Source organism: Mirounga angustirostris, unplaced genomic scaffold (assembly GCF_029215605.1).
Source record: "Mirounga angustirostris isolate CCGP_5_RB_7025 unplaced genomic scaffold, mMirAng1.0.hap1 SCAF_10, whole genome shotgun sequence".
NCBI lineage: Eukaryota > Metazoa > Chordata > Mammalia > Carnivora > Phocidae > Mirounga > Mirounga angustirostris.
The window spans coordinates 4,928,266-4,953,089 of record NW_026991718.1 but is presented as its reverse complement, the minus strand read 5'-3'; the positions used below and the strand labels follow the sequence as shown (position 1 = coordinate 4,953,089).

Sequence of the window (24,824 nt, the reverse complement as noted above, 5' to 3'; positions counted from 1 at the left end):
TTATTTATATAAATAGCAAGCTTTGGTAATAAAATCAGTAATGGCTTATAGTGAGGGGCGCCCGGGTGGCTCAGTTGTTAAGCGTCTGCCTTCGGCTCAGGTCATGGTCCCAGGGTCCTGGGATCAAGCCCCGCATCGGGCTGCCTGCTCAGCGGGAGCCTGTTTCTCCCTCTCCCACTCCCCCTGCTTGTGTTCCCTCTCTCGCTTTGTCTCTGTCAAATAAATAAATAAAATCTTTAAAAAAAAAAAAAAAGGTTTAATAGTGAAGTGTTAAAAATAAGATATATACATTTTCCTGTTGACTCTTAGACATAAGGTCTAAGATTTTAAAATTTTTATACCTAAGTGCAGATAAGAATTATGCAATAAATTAAAAAATTACCATTGTATAAACCACTTTTTCTATTAAAAGATTACTAATCTCATGCAGAAGTCCTTCAATAAACCTGCTGAGTTTACTTTTAAGTGAACATCTCACAATAAAATATTAATTATATCCATTTTTGTACTTAGTGAGATAGGGAGATATGGTTGGAAACAGAATTGCTAATTCTCCCCAAGGAATTATTTAGAAAAGTGAGGAATCTGAGGAAATTTAACTTGGATCCTACATGTACACATTTTGAATTAAAAAACAGATTCTTCTAAGGAAATAAGCAGAAACAACACTGAGCATTCCCTACACTGTTTTATCTTTCTGAGCACAAGACAAGAGGATCTTTCCCAGCCTCCTTTGCAGGCAGGTCAGAAACAAGAGTTCCAGTCCCACCTGGGTGGAAGTGCTGTAGCCACTTCCAAGTCCGGCCCTTAGAAACCGCTGTGGGCTTCTCTGGCTCCGTTTCCCATCCGTGGCAACCTCAAACGATATGTGTCCAGACATCAAAGCTACAAGCTACAAGGTGGAGAAGGACCACCCGACCCACGTCCACCTCAGTGAGAGAAAGGAATGAACATGTGCAGCTGCTCAGTTGCAGGAGCAGCTAATGTGAAACCCTGGTACAGCCTACAGAGTTTCCTACCCTGAGACTATATGCACGCACCAAAGGTGTGCCCAGGCTGTTCACCATAGCACTTTTTTTAAAGATTTTAATTTGACAGAGAGAATGCGCGTGCATGCATGCACACAAGCAGGGGGAACGGCAGAGGAAGAGGGAGAAGCAGGCTTGGGAGCCTAACCCTGGGCCCAATCCCAGGACTCCGGGATCATGACCTGAGCTGAAGGCAGGCACTTAACTGACTGAGCCACCCAGGTGCCCCTGTAGCATTTTTTATTTCAAAAATTGGAAACAAAAAAAATGAACCTCAATGGGAGATTGGTTTAATAAATGGTACCATGTTTCAAGGAACCAACAGGCAAGCATTTATTAAAAACCCTAATTTAGGGGCACCTGGATGGCTCAGGTCATGATCTCAAGGTCCTGGGATCGAGCCCCGTGTCCGGCTCCCTGCTCAGCAGAAAACCTGCTTCTCCCTCTCCCTCTGCCTGCCGCTCCCCCTGCCTGTGTGCTGTCAAACAAAATATTTTTTAAAAACCCAATTTAGATCTTCATTTATTAATATGGAAAAATGTTCATAATTATAGTTAAATTTTTAAAAATGCATTATAGTATATGCTAACTAAACTGAATTCAAATAAAAAATTAAACAAAAAATACAAGGGTGCCTGGGTGGCTCAATTGGTTGAGTGGCTGCCTTCGGCTCAGGTCATGATCCCGGGCTCTGGAATCCAGTCCTGTGTCCAGCTCCCCGCTCAGCGGGGAGTCTGTTTCTCCCTCTCCCCTGGCCCCTCCCTGTCGCTTGTGCTCTCTCTCTCTCGCTCTCACTCTCGCCCCCTCAGATAAATAATCTTTTTAAAAAAATGCATGATAACAAACTGTACATACTGTATGGTCCTAATGTTAGAGGAAAAAGTCCGTACAACCACTTATTTGTGTATACATGTACAGAAAAAAATTTGGAAGGATACTCATCAAAATGTTAACAGTAGTTCTATCTCCCAGTAGTTAGATTTTAGATATTCTATTTTCTGAAAATTTCAGGGAGTATTTTTAAAATAACGGTACTTTTAAAAAACGAACTAGCTAAAAGATTAAGCAAATTTAAGACTTAATTGATTTGCCTATTTTGGAGTACATGCTCATTTAATTTGTGCTAATTTTCTGACTCTGGTAAGCTAGACTCCCCACAACATTGACATTAGATAGACTACATACTAGCCAGACCAAAATAGATCGCAAGGCCAGAGACAGACATTTCTCTTTCACAATGATGGACAAATGACTAGTGGCCATACAGTCTGGATGTTATTAAAAGTTATAGTATTTATAGCACCAGCATGCGGTCTTAACCCAATCAGCACTCAGATACACATGAAACTTTCATTTTGACCAACCTTAATTGCTGTTTTCCCACAGGTGCTCTGTTTTGGTGATGTCACTACTACCCAGAGTAGTCTCATCTTCCTAGAAACAGAAGCACTTCAATCCACAAATCTGTGGCAAACATTTTGTTTTCTGGACTAGTATCAGACACATGGTTATATATCGTTCTTGGTTTCTACTGCTAGTACTTCAGTGGAAGAGTGGCCAGAGCCTGAGTTTCCTAGTTTCCTCTTTTAACTTCTCAGACTACAAACTCTCACCTTTTATTGCTCTTGTATTTCCTGAGCGTCTAGGAGGGAACGGGAGAAAGAAGACCTGACTTTTGTCTTTGAGAACATTTACACTTATAGGAGGATTATCAGAGAAAGAATTAAAGAATGAATCAGGAAAGAAAGTTTTCTCTTCCCATTATCCACTCCACACATGCAACTTTCTCTCAATCATGGCACTTAGAAATACAGGGTGTATCTTATGACAGCCTCTCAGACATGTAAAAAATATTACCTTTTTTTTTTTTTTTTATAAAAAAATCATCTACTTCACTGGTAAAAACTTTAGACACAAGGAAAAAAAGAAGTATAGTTAAAGACCTTTGTCTTCTTAAAACTGGTAAACGGTTTTAACAGCTCCCCCCCTAAAAAAAAAGTACATATAGATTTACCTCTATATTATATTCTGCCCCATCTGTGTTGATTCTTATTGTAATATCATCATCTCCTATGTGGGCTAGAACTCTAGAGTCAGGCTCACCTTAAGAGAAAAAAAAAAATTCCATCATTAAGAAATACTTATATCAAAAAATAAACTATGCACTACTGTCAGTAAAAATCAATCAGGTCCTTCATCAGAGTGGAATTTGCCTAGGTACTATAGAAATCTACCACAAAGAAACACAGGCCCCAGCAAAAAGCAAGATATTCACACTCCTAAAGAGTAGCCTCAACTCATTTGAAACCTTTCTCTTTCCCTCAATCCTCCTGTAAGAATTACCTAGAGTGTGTTATAGAGCAAAACCAAAAACAAACGTGTACATGTCCTTCCGAAATAACTTCACCTATTATAAGTTAAGAAAGAACTAAGAGGAGGGCGCCTGGGTGGCTCAGCTGGTTAAGCATCCAACTCTTAATTTCAGCCCAGGTCATGATCTCAGTTGTGAGATCAAGCCCCCCATAGGCTCTGTGCTAGGTGTGCAGCCTGCTTAGGATTCTCTCTCTCCCTCTGCACCCCCACTCCCCCCCCAAAAAAGAGAAAGAGAGAAAGAAAGAAAGAGAAAGAAAAAACAAACAAAAGAACAAAGAGGAGGCAGAAAGCATGATCTGGAATACACAGGGCTTGAATTGCACTATTTGCAGATTTTAATGCCATTTCTTTTTTCTGTAGAGGAAGTTCCAGAAGTAAGCCTCAATTGTTCATTTGATATACTGTCTTAAATAAATAACGGAATCCTAAAGTCAATTATTTTATCTCCTAGCTTCCCTGTTTAAAATCTCATAAGGGAAGCCTACAATCCTTCCCTGGAGACAAGAGGAAGTTAAATTCTTATCAACTGGGAGAAAATTCATTTTAATCATTAAAATAGACAATTAGTATACATGCTAAGATAATCCCCATCTCCTCCTGTCTGAATGTTCCTCTTTCCAAATTTATATAACTCAGATAAAACAAAGAATAGCACTTCTTTGACATCCCTTTTTCCTCCCACCAAGAAATATGCAATCAAACTAGATCTGGATACCTAACACCCGAAGACACAAAGGCAAACAAACAAGTCCATACTAACCAACCACATGTCCGCTGAAGAAATCCTGCCATTTGACGGTGTACTCACTTTCATCTTTACCATCTACCACCACGACTTTGAAATTTTGGGAAAAGCGCTCAGTACTTGATGTCAGGTATAATTTAAAATGCCTAAAGAAAGAATGCATCCATATTTTACTCTAAGCACATAAAATTTTCACATAAAATTTTACTCTAAGCACATAAAATTAAACTTACTTAAAAAATAAGTTGACAGAGAGCTGACATTAATAAAACACTATGCAAGTTATAACTACTGTTTTACTAGGTACTCAGCATTATATCACCTATAAAGACGAATAGACAAAAAAAAAAATTTTTTTTTTTTTACAAATTTCTTTAGCTATAAGAATTTGGCAAACCAAAAAAAAGACCAGATTGGGGCCGGGGGGGAGATTCAAACAGCTTATGCGTTCATCTTTCCTGGAGACCGTGAAGAATAAGGAAACACACGTGGATAATTTAAGTTGGAATCCTGCTTGTCTGAAAAATTTATCAAAGACTGGTATTATTAGATATGACTTATTGAATACCTATTCTGCACTAAACTCTGCTTACATTGTCTCCACTTCACACAGTAAATACTGCTGGCTGGAGGTCAATCAATATACTCAAGATTACACAGCTAGTAAATGATGAAATTGGAAACTGAACTTCCTTTATTTCAAAAGCCTGTATGGGCTGCCTCTACCAATCAAGCTGGTCTTATTGCTGTGCAAAATTAGTAATTGCTACTTTCTATATTTAAAAGCACTCATGCTTTTTTTCTCCTTCTAAAGAGAACTTATCCTGAAAAAAATTAATCCACAATTCCTATGAGGAAAATAAATATAAGGTATCCAACACAGACATTAAAATACATACTCCAGCTCTTTAGTTGGCTTGATATTCTTTTGTTTTCTACCAGTTTCAGTCCTGACATAAAATCTGTGTATGGTGAGCAAGAATTTTTCAATTATTATTTACCCTTTCAATGTGCCCATGAACACCAAAGATAAAGGTATGTTTTTCATCTCAACCACAGGAACAAATTTTGTCAGCCGTGGGACTGAAACTATGAAATGTTACTTCCCCATGGGTTTGTCCTAAGTCTAAACTGCCAGAAAGAATCTAGACTAGGACTGTCTCCATAGCAACAAATATTTTTAACTTTTTGAGCATAACAAGGTAATTTTAGTTCTCTTGTGGTTTTTTAATGGTCAAAGAGAAAGACAATAGAACATTATTTCAAAAATCCTTAGAACATCTTCTCCTGTTCACCTAAAACCTATCTTCCCACACATTCACAGCTACAATTTTTTTGTTATGCTGACGACTTTGCTTAAAAAAAAAAAAAACAAAGCATCCCTATTCTAAATGCACTATTCAGCTTCAGAGCCCTTTAGGAGTCTTAATATTACTTTTACTTAACATTCTTTCTAGAAAAATCACTGAATTTGCACTTTGTTTTCTACGCTAAGAATCTGCTCTTCTACAAAGATAAGGACCAACAGATGGTAAAACTCCTGTTTTCTGATTTTCCAATCTTCACCTTTGGTCAGAATTTATATTTTACTTTATCTTACCAAAATTATGTGAAGTCATGTACTTATAGACTTCCTTTAGCATTTTCATTTATCTGAGTTTTGATTTAAGGATTTACAGTAACTACAAACTAGTGTTAATCCGCCTGAATTGACAATATTTCCTTTTTGTATATATTACACACTGTCTAATTAAATGTCACCATATATAGTTACCAATTTATTTTCTTATGATGAGAACTTTTAAGATCTACTCTCTTGGGGCGCCTGGGTGGCTCAGTCGTTAAGCATCTGCCTTCGGCTCAGGTCATGATCCCAGGGTTCTGGGATCGAGCCCTGCATCGGGCTCCCTACTCTGTGGGAAGCCTGCTTCTCCATCTCCCACTCCCTCTGCTTGTGTTCCCTCTCTTGCTGTGTCTCTCTCTGTCAAATAAATAAATAAATAAATAAAATAAATCTACTCTCTTACTAAATTTCACATATGCAATACAATATTAACTATAGTCACCATACTGTACATTACAACCCCATGACTTATTTATGACTGGAAGTTTGCACCTCATGTCTATTTTTAATGGTCCATTTAGCTGGATATGTATCACTTCCATTTCTTTTTTTTTTAAAGATTTTATTTATTTATTTGAGAGAGAGAGAATGAGAGAGAACACATGAGAGGGGATAGGGTCAGAGGGCAAAGGAGACTCCCTGCCGAGCAGGGAGCCCGATGCGGGACTCGATCCAGGGACTCGATCCAGGGACTCCAGGATCATGACCTGAGCCGAAGGCAGTCGCTTAACCAACTGAGCCACCCAGGCGCCCCTGTATCACTTCCATTTCTTTACTAGTTCTATCCCTCTTCAAATAATTTGAGATATTTCACTTTTAAGAGAAATATCTAAATCCTTTTTTAAAGGTGCAACATTAAAAAAAAAATGTAACATTATCAAAAAGTATTAAAACAATATTTTTAACTTTTTCATTACTTTAGAATAATAGTATTTCTTGATTTATAAAACAGAGGAAATGTTAACTTCTTAGCAAATTTCAGGTTTTTTCTTTATAAAATTACTTTTTAACTTCTCATACAATTTCTCAGTGTTTCCATGCTTTTCAACTGCTATTATAATAATCATATACAAATTTAATTTTATGACCTTGGTTTAAATTACCTTGCCTTCCACTACTGTCTAAAACCAGAAAATCTAATCATTTACAATTACCATTAACTAATGAGCAGCTTCACATTGGTAAGTTCGGCCCTATATAAACTGATCATTTCAAATATCCCACTTCGTTTTCTTTTAACACAGCGTAACAGAAAAGGCCTTGGAGTCTGACAAACCTAGCTCAAATCCTGTTTCCACCACTTACTCATGGCCTTAATCTCTGAATCTAAGTATCTTGATCTACAAATGAAAATAATACCATAATGCCACCTACTAATAACTGAATAGTTTTCAGGGTTAAATAAACTATTTTAAAGTACCTGATCCAAAGTTCTCCTACACAGTTAGATACATTTCCATTTAAACACTTAAGATGGGGACGCCTGGGTGGCTCAGTTGGTTAAGCACCTAGCTTTGGCTCAGGACATGATCCCAGACTTCTGGGATTAAGCCCCAAGTCACCTCTGGCTCCCTGCTCAGTGGGGAGTCTGCTCCCTCACCCTCTGCCTCCGCTCCACTCCCAGCTTCTGCTCCCTCTCACTCTCTCAAATAAATAAAATCTTGAAAAAAAAACAACCCTTAAGATGGAAACCCTGTAAAATAAATTACAAATCTCCCTGCTTCTTTACACAGAGAGATAATATGTAGATATTGTTGAACATTTTCTTAAAGAACCAATGTCATCTATGAGACCTGAAAGAGAGGAATGTGTGAGGTTATGAGAGTATTTCCCCCCATAGAAAAGACTCTACGAGCCACCTCAAACCTAACTTAAAAAAAAAAAACCGAGAAAGCTAAATTTTGAGTTCTTATTTTGCAGTTTTCCCCTTATCCTTTGCTCCTAATTTATCTCTTAATACTATACCCGCTCCTGGAATGCCTGGCTGGCTCAGTCGGTTAAGCGGCTGCCTTCGGCTCAGGTCGTGATCCCAGGGTCCTGGGATCAAGTCCTTTATCGGGCTCCCTGCTCGGTGGGGAGCCTGCTTCTTGATCTGCCTGCCTCTCCCCCTGCTTGTGCTCTCTCTAACAAACAAATAAATAAAATCTTTAAAAAAAAAAATACTATATCCGCTCCTTCACCAAAATCCCTATCTGCACAGCAGAAACAGCACAGGCTTGTATTCAAATCCTTTATCTTCCATTCACTAGCTGAGTGACCTTGAGCAAGTTACTCAACCTCTCTGAGTCTCAATTTTTTTCCCCAAAAGCAGAGTAACAAAAACTTTGTGGAGCACAGTGAGAATTAGAGACAGCATGTGCAAAGTGCCTCCTCAAGTAAATTACACAAAATAAGTAGCAGATAGACTATGATTATTATTATCATCACTGTTCAAATTGGCTATAGGTCTGGAAGCTGGATAACCAATATGACAATATTTTGACATGAACTCTGACAGAAATTATTCAAAAATAATCTAAGAATGATGGCAATAACTAAAAAAAAATACCAAAAAGATACTGTAAAATATATCTGCATAAAATATCAGTTACACATATGATAAATATACTAAGCATGACCACAGTTCAGGATCCAAATAAACCAATCAGAAAAATGGTAAAAGGATACGAAAAGGGAGACACAGAAAAATAAATCACTTATAAACACGTGAAAAGATGCTCAATTTCACACAAAATGAAAATCAAGACTATTATGAGACACCATCCCCTTTCACAGGGACAAAAATTAAGGGCTGATAAAACCTATTGCCAAGGACAACAGGAAACAGGTAAGCTCATACACTGCTGCTAGAAGAATAAATTGGGCTAATGTCTTTAGGAAGAAATATGGTAACATCTGTAAACATTTATAGTATGTATACCCTTGACTCATTCTCCTTTCAGGAATGTATCCTGTAAAAATACCTAGACAGAGTATATTCACAAAGATATTTATTGGAGCACTGTTTGCTATAGAAAACAAAAATCACTTCGGTTAAACGATATGTATTTATAAGTTATTAGCCAACAAATCGTTACAATTCTATGCAATAGGAATATTTATACAGCTTTTAAAAAGGAGGTATATATACTTATCTATATTACCTACATGTACACAGATCTACATGCAAAAAATATGCATTAAAATCTTTTAGAGGTTAATTTGGGAAACCTCTCTAGGTCAGCGAAGTTTGAGGAGAAGCGAAAATTTCTTATACCCTCCATAGTTTGCTTTTTAAACCAAGTTTATGTATTACTTTCTTTTTAAAAAGTATTTCTTGGGGGGCGCCTGGGCGGCTCAGTTAAGCATCTGCTTTCAGTTCAGGTCATGATCCCAGGGTCCTGGAATCAAGCCCCACATCAGGCATCTGCTTTCAGCTCAGGTCATGATTCCAGGGTCCTGGGATCGAGCCCCACATTGGGCTCCCTGCTCAGCAGAGAGTCTGCTTCTCCCTCTGCCCCTCCCCCTGCTCATTCTCTCTTTCTCTCAATAAATAAAATCTTAAAAAAATAAAAAAGATTATAAAAAATAAAAACAGGCCTTCCCCATTTGTTGGGGAAGGCCTAACCTACAAATTCAGAGTGATTCAGTCCATTTACACCTCTCATTGTGTGTTTTGATATTAGTAAAGCTCCCTAAAAAGACTTCAGAAAGAGGCCTGCAATTATCTAACAGATTTATATCTGCAAAACATAAGAGAAAGCAAAAGAAAAGAAAGAAAAGACCACATCAATTTATGCCACAATGTAAGAGGAACTCAATATACACAGAGCACTGATTTCTCTATCCAGCTTACCACAAGGCTGTGGGGTCCTGAACAAATCCTTGATCTCTAAACCTCAGTGTCTTCACATATAAAATGAAGATAATATTTAGTACACAGTTGATGGTTCTAAAGTAGCATACAATATTTTAAGGTATCATAAATCATGCAATTAATTAAAATCCTTTGTTAGAATCCCACAAACATTATTACCATCATTAATACCTTTGGAATACCCATTTGTTTGTTTTTAATAATCATCACTATGAATTTTAGAATAAGCAATAAGTAATATAAGAATTATGACTGTAATTATATCAATTACAAATTTTTAAAAGGTAACTTCCTAAGACTCCAGTAAACACCCTTATTTTTCTACTTTTGCCAAACTAAGTCCCCCATTGCCCCAATATTTTTTTATAAATAGTTCAAATTACCTTTTCAAAGCTGAAAAAGTCAGTAGTGTTTCTAAATGTGTTGAGGCCTGTAGATCCCTTTTTCTTACTGAGTGCTGTTGGATACTGGATAAAGAGAGGATATCGTAGTCTGAGAGTAAAGAATCAAGCTTTTCTGAAACGAAGGTAAAAAGGTTATTAACACCTAAACTTACTAATCAATTTTAATATCACTAAAATGACAAGGTCTGACAACAAACTCTTTCTGACATAACGCATTTTGAAGTGCTAAGCACAACCTATGAAGCGTTCTTGCCAAAACAGATAAATAAAAAGCAAAAAAAAAAAAACAAACCACAAATTAAACCTGAATTTAATCAAGACCTAACTTCCAGTTTTTAAGACATAAAGGGATTAGACTGCCAAATTAACTAACAACCTTAGGAAGCAATCAGCCACATCCAGAATGTCAGAATTCCTACAGAATAAATGACCCAATTTCTTCAGGAAATAAATGGTATGGGAAAGAAGGGACAGGCAGAGACATAATACAGTGGTCCTCTCTTATCTGAGGTTTCAAGTTCCGAGGTTTCAGTTACCTGAGGTCAGCTGTGGTCTGTCAGGAGGTCAGTATACATGAGCCTAACACCAGGTCAAAATGCCTACATCATTCACTTCACTTCACCTCAACATGCATGCAGTTTATCATCTCACAGCATCACAAGAAGGGTAAGTACAGTAAAATAAGATCTGAGGAGGGGGGCGCCTGGCTGGTTCAGTCGGTAGAGCATGCAACTCTTGATCTTGGAGTTGTGAGTTCAAGCCCCACGTTGGGCAGAGAGCTCACTTAAAAAAAAAAGATTTTGGGAGAGACCACATGTGACTTTTATTACAGTCTATTGTTATAATTGTTCTGTTTTATTATTACTGTTGTTAATCTCTTGTTATGCCTAATTTAGAAATAAACTTTACCGTAGGTATGTATGTACAGGAAAAACATTCCGTCATAGGGTTCAATACTATCCACAGTTTCAGGCATCCACTGGGGGTCTTGGAACGTATCCCCCCACAGATAAGCAGGGACTACTCTAGACAAGAACACAGCAAGCAAGCCAATGTGTGAACCTTTTTGGATCCTACATCAAACAATCAACCTGGAAAGATATTTGTGACAATTGGGGAATCTGAACATGAGTTCATATTCATACTAGATACTAATAATTTTGCTATCTCAGAGTGTCATATTACATTATCAGCTAAATTCTAAATTCAAGGCATTTCTGGCTTGCCTGCTTAGAATTTCTAAGATGAAGGTGACCAACTTGACCTGACCACTGCTAGGCTGGGCTACATCAATTCCTTATCAATTGATGTGTAGTATGAAAGAGGAACAAATGAACAAAAGTATTAATGGCCTGAGCGAACAGAAAGTAAATCTTTACAGAGAAATTACATATTCCAAATTAAAGAGCAAAAGAGTGGTAATATCCCAAACACTGCTGCCCTCAACAGACACAGAATGATCAATCCACTGGACATTAGAAGTGATATGACCAAACTAATCCCTGAAAAAAAACCAACATTAATTATTTTACCCGAGTGACTTGGAACCCAAGAAAAGCAAACATGTGCCGCCCTAAAGATAAAACAAAATGTTTTTATTTGGTACAGAGCAAAAGTAAACACTATAAAGGATATGATACCCATTAAGTCACTTTTCATCAGCAACTCTGCTGCCTCTTCCAAAATCAGGAGGATTTTTGGAAGAGAATTTTGGTGACTGAAATCTCTGTAGAAACTGTCTAAAAATATTTGAGCTGATGCTTTCCTTTTCTCTCAACAAATATCACTACAGAAGCAATGGTATTCAAAATCATTCCACTGGACTTAGAATGTCCTTAAAATATAGCACCAGGAGCTTAAAATACAAGTATATTGTTCCTGAGTTTACAATATGCCCACAAGACCACTTTTAAAAGAACTGACCCAGTACTCTTCTCCTGCCTCTTCTCCCTCTTCTTCACTCACCAATTCATTAATTCACTATTATATGCCAGGCTCTGGTCTCAGTACTGATATAGCATTAAATAGAGCAAAGTTCTTGCCTACTGCAGCACTCGTTTTAGTGTGGAAGAGACAATGCACAATATAGGTCAGTGCTATGGACATTAAAGCAGAACAGCAAAGACAGGGAGTAGGCAGGGCCCGTTTATAAAGAGTGGTCAAAAGAAAGATGCTTCACTGTTACACAATATTTAGGCAAACCTGAAGAAAACAAGAGGTAAGCATGATGTTATATGATGAAAGTAAATTTCATCAAAGTCCATCCAAATCAGGGCACCTGGGTGGCTCAGGCGGATAAGCTACCGACTCTTGATTTCGGCTCAGGTCATGATCTCAGGCTCATGAGAGCCTGTGTGGGGCTCTGCGCTCAGTGGGGAGTCTGTTTCTCTCTTTCTCCCTCTGCCCCTCCCCCAATGTGCACATGCTTGCTCTAAAATAAATGCAAAAAATCTTAAAAAAAAAAAAACCCATCCAAGTCTCTAACTCAAGATAATATTAAATAGAGTGGCAGCAAAGTTGACATCTGTTGGGTACCACTCGTTTTCCATCAACAAAACGTCCTTTAAAATTTAATCCGTAGAAAGGCTGTTTGAAAAGGCATCAGTCACTTTTATGGCAATAGATGGTCCTTGGTGATTTGGCCTTGTTAATTACAAGGCTTAGCCGCACCAATGAAAAACCTTCAAGCAGCTTACCATTTATTCAACTTTTTTTTTTTTTTAATGTAGGCTCCACGCCCAACGTGGGTCTCCAACTCATGGGCCCAAGATCAAGATTCACATGCTTTACCGACTGAGCCAGCCAGGTGTCCCTATTCAACAATTTTCGAGTGTGTGTTTCCTACAAGACACCTTGCTGGGTGTTTTATTATGTAATCTGTACAAACATACCTGATGTAGTATCCCCTTTTTACAGACGAAGAAACAAGCTCAGGGAGAAGTACATCACAAAGCTAATTTAGCACAGAACCAAGATTTGAACTTGAACTTCTCTGGCTGAAAACCCCAAGCTTCACTGATGTCATACTTGTGAAACTCCTTAAAAATATCCTGGCTCTGGGGTGCCTGCATGGCTCAGTCGGTAGAGTGTGAGACTCTTGAGCTCGGGGTCATGAGTTCAAGCCCCATACTGGGTGTGGAGCCTACTTTAAATAATTTTTTTAAAAGTTAAATATACATATATATTGCCTATATACGTGTGTGTGTGTATATCTGTATCTCCTAGGGGCGCCTGGGTGGCTCAGCCAGTTAAGCATCTGCCTTCGGCTCAGGTCATGATCCCAGGGTCCTGGAATCAAGCCCCACATCAGGCTCCTTGCTCAGTGGGTAGCCTGCTTCTCCCTCTCCCTCTGCCTGCCGCTCCCCCTGCTTGTGCTTGCGCTCTCTCGCACCTTCTGTCAAATAAATAAAAATCTTAAAAAAAAACAAAAACAAAACCTAGCTCTTCCTGGACCTTCTACTTCTTGGCCTCCTACTTTTTGATGTGTTAACCAAACATGGCCTCGCCTCCCTCTGAATTCTGTAGCCGTTTGTTAATACCTTTTTTCTGGCACTTTTGTATTATATTTGTCTTCTCTCACAAATAGACTGTAAAACAGCCAAAAGGGAGCTGGGCTGTATTATTCACAGTACCCTTACCTCACAAAACCCAGCACAGCACCTTGCAAAAAACAGCATTGCTGTGTCTACAAATTGCACAAATCCTCAGTGCTGAGATGCTGATACAATCCTTTACAGCTCTTCAACTTCCCTGATACAGGTTGGTACATGAATTCAGTTTCATTCAAGATCATAATCACTCCTACTGCCTGAGAAACTTAACCTCAATACTGTAGTGTCATTGTCAATAACACAAGCCAGTTGTTCTCAAAGTGTGGTCCCCACACCAGCAGCATCACCTGGGAACTTGTTAGAAAGGCCAGTTTTCAGGTCTCCTCTCAGTCCTACTCAAGTCAGAAATCCTTGGGTTGAGGCCCAGTGATCTGTGTTTAACATGCCTTCCAGGTGATGCTCATGCACTCAGGTTTGAAAACCAATGAACTGGGCTCAAGGAAGCAGCTCAAAGTGAAGATAAAGCTTTAGGCACAAAGACGGTCCTTGTTCAGCCTTGCATTATTTTTAAGAACAAAAATCAGAAACAAGGTAAATAATGGAGAAACAGATAAATTATAGCACTTCCAAATGACAAAAGAAAAATCTCCAATTATTAAAAATGCTGGTAACAACAGATTTTTAAGAACATGGGAAAATACTTACACTATAATATTAAATAAACAAGCATAGATTAAAAAAACTATTCATATTGCATGATCTTAACTATGTATAAAAATAGGTCTAGAAAAAAGAAAGGGCACGAAAGTAACATCACTGGTTATCTTTACGTGTATTTTCCATAATAAGCACTTTTAAAATGTAGCTTGCTAAAGCACTTTAAAATACCTAACTAATGTGTTTCAACTGTAATTTGTCCTCTTATAATAACTAGATACCTCACACTGGATGCCCTGGAGCCATTCCAGACAACATGATACAGGCACCCCCCTCATGCCACAAGCAGAGATCCTGCTCTCACTAAGCCCTTCACCAGCAAGGAGCCTCTCAGATACTTGGCATTTCACCCTACTTCACCTCCAAAATTCCAACCACTGGTAATCTCAACTTCCTATAGCTTTTTCAACAGAATCTGAAACACTTCCCAAGAGTTTATCTTTTATCTATATCCAAATCTCTCAATAAACTTAAGTACAAGCCACTTAATTATCTTTCTTAGCACTCCACAATGGCTGCCCAGGGAACACCTTCCTGGCTTTCTACAAGTTGTTCCAGCAGTCCAGCAGTAAACAACTGAGCTTTTCTCATTTTAGCTGGCTACAAACACAAAATTAGAAAACAACAGACACAATTCAAAAGGTCAAACTAGAGCACTACTTTATTTAGGTATCCCCTGCCCAACCCTCCCCGCTCTTCTCTGCCACATGCTATGGTTTCCCTCACTCGGCCTCCTGTGTCCAGTTAGTTTCTAGTCTTAGAGACGCTATCCTCCCTTACTGCTTTTGTATCTTTGCCACCCCCACCACTCCTTTCCTGCATACACATTCTGCACTTCATTTTCCTCCCTTCCACCAGACCCGTCCTATTCATTTCTTCAACATTTACTGAAAATGTTCCACCTTCCAGGCACTAGGGATATAATGGAAAGAAAGAGGAATGTATTTCTGATATGACGACACTGGAGGAAAGACCACCATACACAAAAATTATAAAGTATGTAAAGTACCAAGGGAGAGGAAGTGGCAGGAAGTTATGGAAGGACAGAGCAGGAGGATGACCCCTGCCTGGCGAGCCAAGGATGCTTTCCCAGGGAAACAGTATTGAAGTTAAGACCAAAAGGATGAGGAGACCGCCAAGAGAAAGAAAGGACAGGGTTCTAAGTAGAGGGCCTAACACATACGCTGAGGTCCCCAAGAAACACAGAGCATAATTCTCAAAGAAATGAAAGCAACTCACTGAAGCCGGAGGACACAACGGCACACAGATGGGAAGAGGTGTGAGGCTGGAGGCAGGCAGAATTCGGTCACAAAGGGCCAGGGAACTAAGTTAAGGATTTTGGACTGTGCATAAGGCAACAGCTATAAGAAATTTCACTGTGACTGCAGGGTGGAGCGTGGGTTAGAAGGGAAGAAGACCAGAGTCTGGGAAATCCGCTAGTAAGCAGCCAAGCAATCCAGGCAGAGATCATGAAAAGACCCCCAGGTTTCTGGCATAGGTACGTGGGTGGATAGCGGCACCACATTCACGGAGATAAAAAAAAAAAACACGAGTAGGAGTAGGTTTGGGGGAGGAGTTGACAGAAGGGAACAGCTGGATGTTGAAAGATTCTGGAGTTCCACACTACATCTCGTTCCTCATATAGTTTACAATTACATTGTTCATTTATATAGGATTTTTCTGCATTAAGTTATCATATATTTGCAGTTATGTTACTGGTAAGTCACATAGTGATTTTAGGCAGGGAGAAATCAAATCTGTTCTGTATGATTTTCAACACTGACATGAGCAGTAAAAAGCAGCTGATACTTCATTCCTTCTGTATGTTCTCAAAGAATAAGGAGAAAGCTGGAGCTTCAGGCCTGCAATAAACTGGCTTTCTCGATGTAGGTGTGAAGTGGCCTATAGATTTCAGAAACCTACCACTCCATCCTTCTTTTACACCCAAATTGTTTCATCTCTGGGATATGCTCTTATGGCCACTGACTGATACAGTGACAAACTATACCCATATTTCTTTCATCAAGCCCAGAGTCAACACTTTTAAGACAAAACCAATTTTTTTTTAGTTTTATTTTTTATTTTTTTAAAGATTTTATTTATTTGTCAGAGAGTATGCACAAGCAGGGGGAGCGTCAGGCAGAGGGAGAAGCAGGCTCCCCGCTGAGCAGGGAGCCCGATGTGGGACTCGATTCCAGGACCCTGGGATCATGACTTGAGCCAAAGGCAGATGCTTAACCCACTGAGCCACCCAGGTGTCCCAGGATAAAAACAATCAACTGTTGTATGAAAAGAGTCCAGGAACACTTGTGGACTTTTTACTTAATTTCTCTTTTCTTTTTGCAATAAATTGAATATTCTTGGACTATAACTTGCAAGTATAATGCAGAACCCCTGTAGCCCTCTGCTCACTCTCAACTGCTCTGCTGTGTGGAGTACAAAGAGTTTCCCAAGATGACACTATCAGTGTCATCTTCTGGTGTCAGAAGTGGAAAAGAAAAAGCCAGGACTGCTATGAAGTGTTCAGTCTACTTGTGTAGAAGACACATGAGACCTGAATGCACTTCAGGACTCCCCAAATGATGCAGGAGAAGGCAGTGACCTGGCCAAGTTACTGTGAAGTAGGCCCCAGATGTGGGTGAATCCCTCCCTGGGACTAAAGGATGAGGAAAAGGAGAACAGTGCTCTCTGCTAGGCAGTGGAGCCCAGAGCCTGGGAACTAAAAACTCAATTTTCTGGGTTTACACCAGTTAGGGGGGATGGAGGATGAGCTGCCTCAGTAATTCCCTATCAAGAACTCTTCACCAGGGCCAAGATTCTCCAGCAAGACCAGTCACACGGAAACTCTGAGCCCAAATAAAAGTCTGCACAACCCAAGGGAATCTCTAAGGAAACCGGGATTGGTCCATACAGCTCTGTAGCTGAAAGGGACACAAATTCAGGTTAGGCAATGAGACTACTTCCATAATATCAAGTGGGCAGTTGGATACATGAGTATGGAGCTTCAGCGAACAAGTCTAGATCAGAGTACATATTTAGTAGTTATCAGAATAACAATCAAATGTAAGTGAAACCAGAGCAGCAGATGAGACTTGTCAGGGCCTACAACTCATGTTAAAAGAAAAGAAAGGAAGAGAGAAAGAAGCGGTGTGGGGAGGTAGATACCAATCCCTTGGTTGATTTTAGGGCTAAGTTAAGGGATATATGAAAAAGCACTTTATTTCGCTTCCCTACCTCAGTAAAACCAATTTCCTACTCCTCTTTCCCTCCATCAATCTTTTTCAGACTTTCTTTAAATTATACTTCCAACTGAAAACACCATCCCTCACAAATACAAAATGGTCAAGAACCCAAAAATCAATGACATTTGGCCTCAAAGGACACCTACACTTAATGTTCTGGAAACTCAGTAAAAGCCAAAAGGATTTCTCCCAATGTCTCCACCATGGCTCTCTGCTTAACTCTTCATTCTATTCTAGAAATACAGTTTATCTCTTCGACTAGTTCAAAGCAGACTGGCATTAAAATCTCCCTTGGAACAGTTAGGGTGGTTAAGTGTTTCAGTTTCAAAGGAATGTAGCTTGTAAGCAAAATTAACATCAAAAGAGGAAGCCAGATGTCAAAATATTGAGCAAAATGGGGCTGTCAATAATGAAAAACAAGCACTGCAATGTGGAGAATCCCCACACCAATAACCTCAAGGTAAATTTCAAAATGTTTCAGATACAAACCTTCATCCCTCATCTGTGACCTGTATTTTTTCCCTCCACCCACTACATCCTCTTTTATTAAAAGTAACACAAAGGGAAAACACTTTTGAAATCAGAGTGAGACTTATACACCCCAGCTGCAACTTCAACAAGATATCATCATGACTAAGTTCACATGACTCATAACTTTCCTGAATTATGCAATTCATAACAGTTCAATTGAAATCATCTTGGGTGTCCTGTGGAGTACTCCAAAAGCCAGGATTCTAGTATATGTTTCTATCCTTCAGAAAAATGTTGTCAAATCCCAGGGTGCCTAGGTGGCTCAGTCGGTTAAGCATCTGCCTTCAGCTCAGGTCATGATCTCAGGGTCCTGGAATCGAGCCCCACGTCAGGCTACCTGCTCAGCGGGAAGTCTGCTTCTCTCTCTCTCCCTCTCCTTCTGCACCTAACCCACTCTTACTATCTCTCTCAAATAAATAAGTAAAATTAAAAAAAAAAAGTTATCAAATCCCTAATCAATATTTAGTACTGAGGGGCACCTTATTGGTTCAGTTGGTACAGCATGCAATTCTTGATCTCAGGGTTGTGAGTTTGAGCCCCACATGGCGGGTAGTGTTTACTTAAAAAAGAAATTTAATACTGAGTTTATGGTAACATTTATAAGACGAGCAGACTACAATAAACCACACTCTTTAACTATAAAACTACTCTTTGATCTTGACCAGTTCAATCTAAATAATGGTAAAGCTAAGCAACTAATCACATCTGGAGCCATCAAACACACACACACACACACACACACACAGTCATTCTTCAGAAGAAAAAATACCCACAAGGCATATACTTATCACTGTGAGAATGTGACAACTCACTACACCTTTCTGAGGCTCATTTTTCCTATTGTTTTATTTGAAAAACTAAAACATGATCTATAAGGTTCCTTTCAGCTCTACAGTTTGTAAGTGCCCCCACCAAGGAGTGTCCTTATTTTCCCTCTTCACCTACCTAAACTTAAAGTCTGGGCTTGAGTATCACCTCCTTCAGGGAGCCTTCGATAACTTTCCCAGGCTAGATTCAGTGCCTCTTCATGATAATAATACTTGCCGTAATGTATTGTATCACTCTCCTCCATGTTGTTTTTGGAATTGTCCGTTTAGATCTCTCTGTACCACTATGCAAAGGCTTTTTGAAGTTGCATATTGTCTGATCGATCTCCAATGCCACACAAAATACTTGCATACGGTATGTGCTCTTCTAACATTTTGTGAATAAATGGGTAAGGCTATGTATGCATTTTTCTGGCACTGGTGGTCAGCATTTTGCAAATAAAAAACACACAGTCAAAAAAAACCCCTCCATGATCTGTGAATGTTGTGGAGGATTCATCTAGAAAGTAACGTTTTCCTTTTTACTATGGACATCCTTAGGATTCATGCTACTTATTTTTCCACCTGTGAACAAGAGCATTATAAAAATGCAACAGCTGTGTTACAGTAAAAATTTAATTTTAATATCAAAATACATGTTTGTTTCTATTAACATTTATCCTTATGAAGTAGATCCTTACTCTATCCCTCCATCCTGACCACCACTACCTCAAAATTTTCCTTCAGTATGTACTGACTTATCACATCTCAGCCCTTCCTAACAAGCTCCCTTGCCTTTCATTACACCAGTCACCTGTAATCCATTTCAAGTTGAGATAACCACAAAACAGCTGTTCAGGTGAGAACACTCAACAGCTTTAATACCCTCAGTCAATTACAATTTCTGTCCATTAAAAAAACTGCCAGTAAACTAATGTGAAAGTTTTAATTAGATATAAAGAAAACCCACATGCGGTCTCAATCTGCATAACACTACACATGGAATCATGGTGGGATTTGGAGACCAATACAACCATGAAAAATCAACTTTGCACACTGGGAAAATATACTGTTTCATACTTAATTACTAAACTGTCTTATATGTCAACTTTTGTAAGGCAAAGAATCCTAACACTTCGTAAGTTTACACAAATTTCACATCTCTTAATGTACGTCCATCCTAAAATCCAATCTCTTCAGAAAATCTAAATAAGAGTGGGTGGAGGAGGGGACAATTGGGTGATGGGCATTAAGGAGGGCACCTGATGTAATGAGCACTGGGTGTTATATGCAACCGATGAATAACTAAATTCCACCCCTGAAACTAGTAATACAGTAAATTGAATTTAAATTTCAAAAAAGGTGTTAGTTGAAAAAAAAAGAGAAAATCTAAATATGAACCCTCTACTTCCTGGACTCAAAACTAATCAAATTGGTCATCCCTGATAATTTCTTTGTTTAAAATGGCAAGGAAGGCATTCAAGCGGTTATCAAAGAGTTGGCGTGGTAGGTTCAAGCGCCCCCTCCCAGCACCCCCAATAAGCTACAATTTAAGTAAGGACATGCTTACAAAGCTCGCAAAACTCAAGTCCAAGATGAGTTCTCCAGTCACCGCCTTCCAACCAGATTACTACATAAAGAACCTCCTACAGCAGAAATTCTAGTTCGCTCCTTGCAGAGCCAGGAAGAGCTGCTGGAGCTCTGGGCCCTTCCTATCCGCACCCGCCCCCCCCCCCCAAGTCCTGGCTCTGGTAGCAACACCTTAGTAGGGCAGGGACCTGGACCACATCTCCTTCCCCAAACACGAGCCAACACCACCCCCCTTACCGCTTTCCCAAACACAATCCCAAAACACAAACTCAGGAGGCAGACCCCTCCCAGGCCCTCAGTCACTACCGGGAGCCCCTTCCAGTAGCCCTTTCCCATTCAGAAAGACAAGCCCTTCTCCCTTCCTTCTCTCAACTCCGAGAGCCACACCCCCTTCCTGCACGAAAACTTAGGGACGCGCCACCGTCCAATACTCCGCCCCTAAGCCCCTGAAAGATCCTGGTCCCCTGCTTTTCCCCGAAAGCAGCGCGCTCCAGGCGCCCGGCGCCGGCCCTAAGCCAACTCTCCCGGGTCTTTACCGAGTCGCTCCGGGGAATCGTCCGGAGGTCGCGGCGCCACCACGAAAGGAACCACGCTGGTCAAGAAGAGGAGACACTGCCTCATGTTCCCGGCCCGGCCACCGGCTCCACCTCTCTGGGCAGCCTTCGCCTGACGGGGGCCTGGGACACTGCTCACATTGGGAGAGAAGGGGATCCGCCCGGCCCTGCCCCTCAAGCCTCTTTTTCCTCCCGCGCCGCCTACCGGAAGACTCTAGAGCCCGGCTTGAGGCCCCCGGAAGTGCAGGCAGCGCTCCGAGAGGGCGGCTCAACCCGCTTCCGGCTGCCGCCGATCCCCGCCCCGCCCACAGCCGGAAGCCGGGCGCCGCGCGGCATGCCGGGAGCCCCTCGCTCGCCCCGCCCCGTGCCGGCGCCCCGCCCCCTCCCCTCCCCTCCGCCCTTCCCTTCCATCCCCCCGGGTGCGGCCGGCGCCTGCTCGGATGCTGGGCGAGACGTCCTTACTCGACCCATCCTGGCCTCGGCTGTGTCCTCGGGTGACCGCCGCGAGGGAGGCGGGAGCTCGCGAGTAGGCCTTCAGAAGCGCGTCCGCCCGCCTCGGTGGTCTGGGTCCCCCATCTGGTTAGGATCCCTGTATCTTTCACTGCACGGGCCACAGAAACAGCCTTGCGGCCCAGGACGGACACGAAGGGGCGCCTGGCCCGGTGTGGTCGCGGGAATGAGCCGACCACGAAACGCCTGGGACGCAGGACGGCCGAGAAGCCCGGTCCACGCGCCAGCCTCCCGGAGACAAGTGCAGTGTGCCGCCGGGCTATCCGCGCCCAGCGTGCGGCCAGCGGCGGCGTCCGTTGTAAGGAGCAGGGCTTGGTGGAGGGAAATGAACGCGAACTCTGAACGCGCGTTTTCTTGGCGCTGTGGGCAGAGGGTCTGCAAACTCTTACAGATTCTAGAATCCTGCCACGAACTCCTCATCTGTGTGAGCACAGGAGCTAGAATCTTCCAGCCAACTTTTTAAAAAGTCAGTTCTGCGTGGTTCGTGAGCTTAGACTGGAGATTTCCCAAAGCAGTTTGTATTTGGTTTCCTTTGTATAATTTTAGCTCTGTGTAGTTGAGTGAGAGTGTTTATAGTACTGGAGAAAAACATTCTAAAAGCATTGGATGCTTATTGCTCTTTTGGTTCAACTAAAATTTATACAAGTAGGACATAACACATTTTCCACTTAAGAGTGAGTCGAACGGCCTTTTCTCCATTATGAAGTGGTAAATTGCTAGGAATAGGATATAGCCTTGCTCGGTGAACTTTCAAGGCTAGTTCCTAATAAAAGACACCAACTGTGGTTTAAACAGGTTCATTGTGGTTTGCCTCATTAAAATCTCAGCATCTTTCCAACAGTTGTTATCCATGGTTACTGGCTTTGCATTTTTGGCTTAACTGAACCTGGTATGTTCATCTGAGGTATGCCTTCATTAAATATAAACATCTGGCATACTTAATCAAAAAGCAAGCCGAATTTCACCTCTGTAAATTGCACACAACTTTAAAAAAAAATTGTATCCCTAGGGGTACCTGGGTGGTTCAGTTAGTTAAGCTTCTGGCTCTTGATCTCAGCTCAGTTTTGTTGTTGTTTTGTAGAAACCATCTTTTTTTTTTTCCATTTAAATTCAACTAACATATAGTGTATTAGTTTCAGAGGCAGAGTTCAGTTATTCATCAGTTGCATGTAACACCCAGTGCCCATTACATCATGGGCATTAAGGAGGGCACATCACCCAGTTACCCCATCCCCCCACCCACATACTCTCCAGCAACCCTCAGTTTGTTTCCTATGATTAAGAGTCTCATGAGGGGTGCCTGGGTGGCTCTGTCGGTTAGGTGTCTGCCTTCAGCTCAGGTCATGATCTCAGGGTCCTGTGATGGAGCCCCACGTTGGGTTCCCTGCTTAGCAGGGAGTCTGCATCTCCCTCTCCCTCTGCCCTTCCCCCCACCTTGGTGTCTCTCTTCTCTCTCTAATAAATAAACTCTTTTTTAAAAAAAGTCTTAAGGTTTGTCTCCCTCTCTGATTTCATCTTACTTTTCCTTCCCTCCCCTCAGCTCAGTTCTTGATCTCAGGGTTATGAGTTCAAGCTCTGCCTTGGGCTCCAGGCTGGGTGTGGAGCCTACCTAAAAAATAATAAAAAAATTTAAAAAACTGTATCCCATAAAAATGTGACCACTGTATACAATTTTTAAACACAATTAGAATATCATCTCCTGAACATCCAGGCACCATGTTCTCCAGCTTATAACTTCAGTAGATCCTAGATTATATTCTTTTGGTGTCTTTCACAGCTCTACAGTGTCTTGCTCATGGAAGGCACTTAGCTGTTTAATAAATGCCATTTTTAATTTTTTAAAGTAGGCTCCATGCCCAATGTGGGGCTTGAACTCACGACCCACAAACCTAGAGTCGCATGCTCTACTGACTGAGCCAGCCAGATGCCCCAATAAATGCTGTTTCTTAAAAAGTAAAGCTCTTGATACATTTTCTTATTCATATCCAGAAGTCTTGGATTTCCAGGGACAGTCCAGATATGAAGCAGTCTCTCCCATTTACAAATCATTACCCAAATTAGGATTTCCAATTTGACGTTTGTCTTTCATTTATCAGTTGTCCATATCTTTCAAGATAAATTAACACCACGTGGGGGAGATAAAGAGCCAGAGGAACATGATAAGAGGGACACACTGGATAGAAGAACAAGTAGTCTGAGCCAGTGGTCTTCAAACTGTTATTCTCTTACCCTCAAAAGAATTGATCAGGATGAAATTTGCAGCATAATGTATGTAAATACATTTAAAATTGAAATTGTTAGAGGTCGTTCTTTTGAATTTACCAAATGGGATATAAATATCTGAGGGATTTGATAGCCACAGTGGTCACCAGCCCCCAAATAGCCCCCCAATGATCCCTGCTTCTTGCTATTCGCACTCTGTATAGTCAGTCCCCTAACACATGGTACCAATAGCATACAGCAGAAGTGATGGTATTTCACTTCAAAGATTTTGAGAGACTATGTCTTCCATCTGCGGTGCTCTCTTGCTTGCTTGCTCTCTCAGGTCACTCGGTGGAACATGCAGGAAGCCTCCAGAGAGGCCCACAGGAATAGAGGTCACCAGCCCGCAGCCAGCAAGTAACTGAGACTTGTTGAAGACTACATGAGTGAGGGGCGCCTGGGTGGCTCAGTTGGTTAAGCTGCTGCCTTCGGCACAGGTCATGATCCCAGAGTGCTGGGATCAAGCCCCTCATTGGGCTCCTTGCTCAGCATGGACCATGCTTCTCCCTCCCCTCCCCACTCATGCTCTCTCTCACTGTCTCTCACTCACTCTCTCAAATAAATAAATAAAATTTAAAAAAAAAAAAAAAAGACTACGTGAGTGAGCTTGGAAGTGAATTCTCCAGCCTTAGGCGAGCTTTGAGGTGACTGCAGTCCCCCAACCCAACAGCTTGACAGCAACCTCTGGAGACCTGAGCCCGAACCACCCAACTAAGCCATTCCCTGGCTCCTGACCCTCAAAAACTGTGGGAGAGAATAAATGTTGTTTTAAGCTCCTACATTAGAAGTAATGTGTTACACAGCCACTATCATTTGCTTAAAAAAATACAGCCAGGGGCACCTGGTTGGCTCAGTCCGTAGAGCATGCAACTCTTTGATCTCAGGGTCATGAGTTCAAGTCCCATGTTGGGCATACTGCCTACTTATTTATTTTTTTAAAAGATTTTATTTATTTATTTGACAGAGAGAGACACAGCGAGAGGGGGAACACAAACGGGGAGTGGGAGAGGGATCATGACCTGAGCCAAAGG

General features: G+C 41.0%; 1 protein-coding gene across 5 annotated transcripts in view; it reads right to left on the bottom strand.

The window, feature by feature from the left end:
* The window catches only part of ADAM17 (ADAM metallopeptidase domain 17), a 51,269-nt gene extending 29,980 nt beyond the window's left edge, over nt 1-21,289 (bottom strand). For 3 of the 5 annotated variants that reach the window (XM_064571827.1, XM_064571828.1, XM_064571830.1), the window contains exons 1-4: nt 21,004-21,289; nt 10,010-10,142; nt 4,162-4,292; nt 3,043-3,131 (exon numbers count right to left, since the gene is read on the bottom strand). In XM_064571827.1, coding sequence (XP_064427897.1) covers nt 3,043-3,131; nt 4,162-4,292; nt 10,010-10,142; nt 21,004-21,088 — 438 coding nt within the window. In that variant the 5' untranslated portion in view covers nt 21,089-21,289. Of the gene's footprint in view, nt 1-3,042; nt 3,132-4,161; nt 4,293-9,605; nt 9,656-10,009; nt 10,143-21,003 lie in introns of those variants that run through there. The other 2 variants (XM_064571829.1, XM_064571831.1) reach the window with 2 other exon arrangements.
* Nucleotides 21,290-24,824: the final 3,535 nt, after the last annotated feature.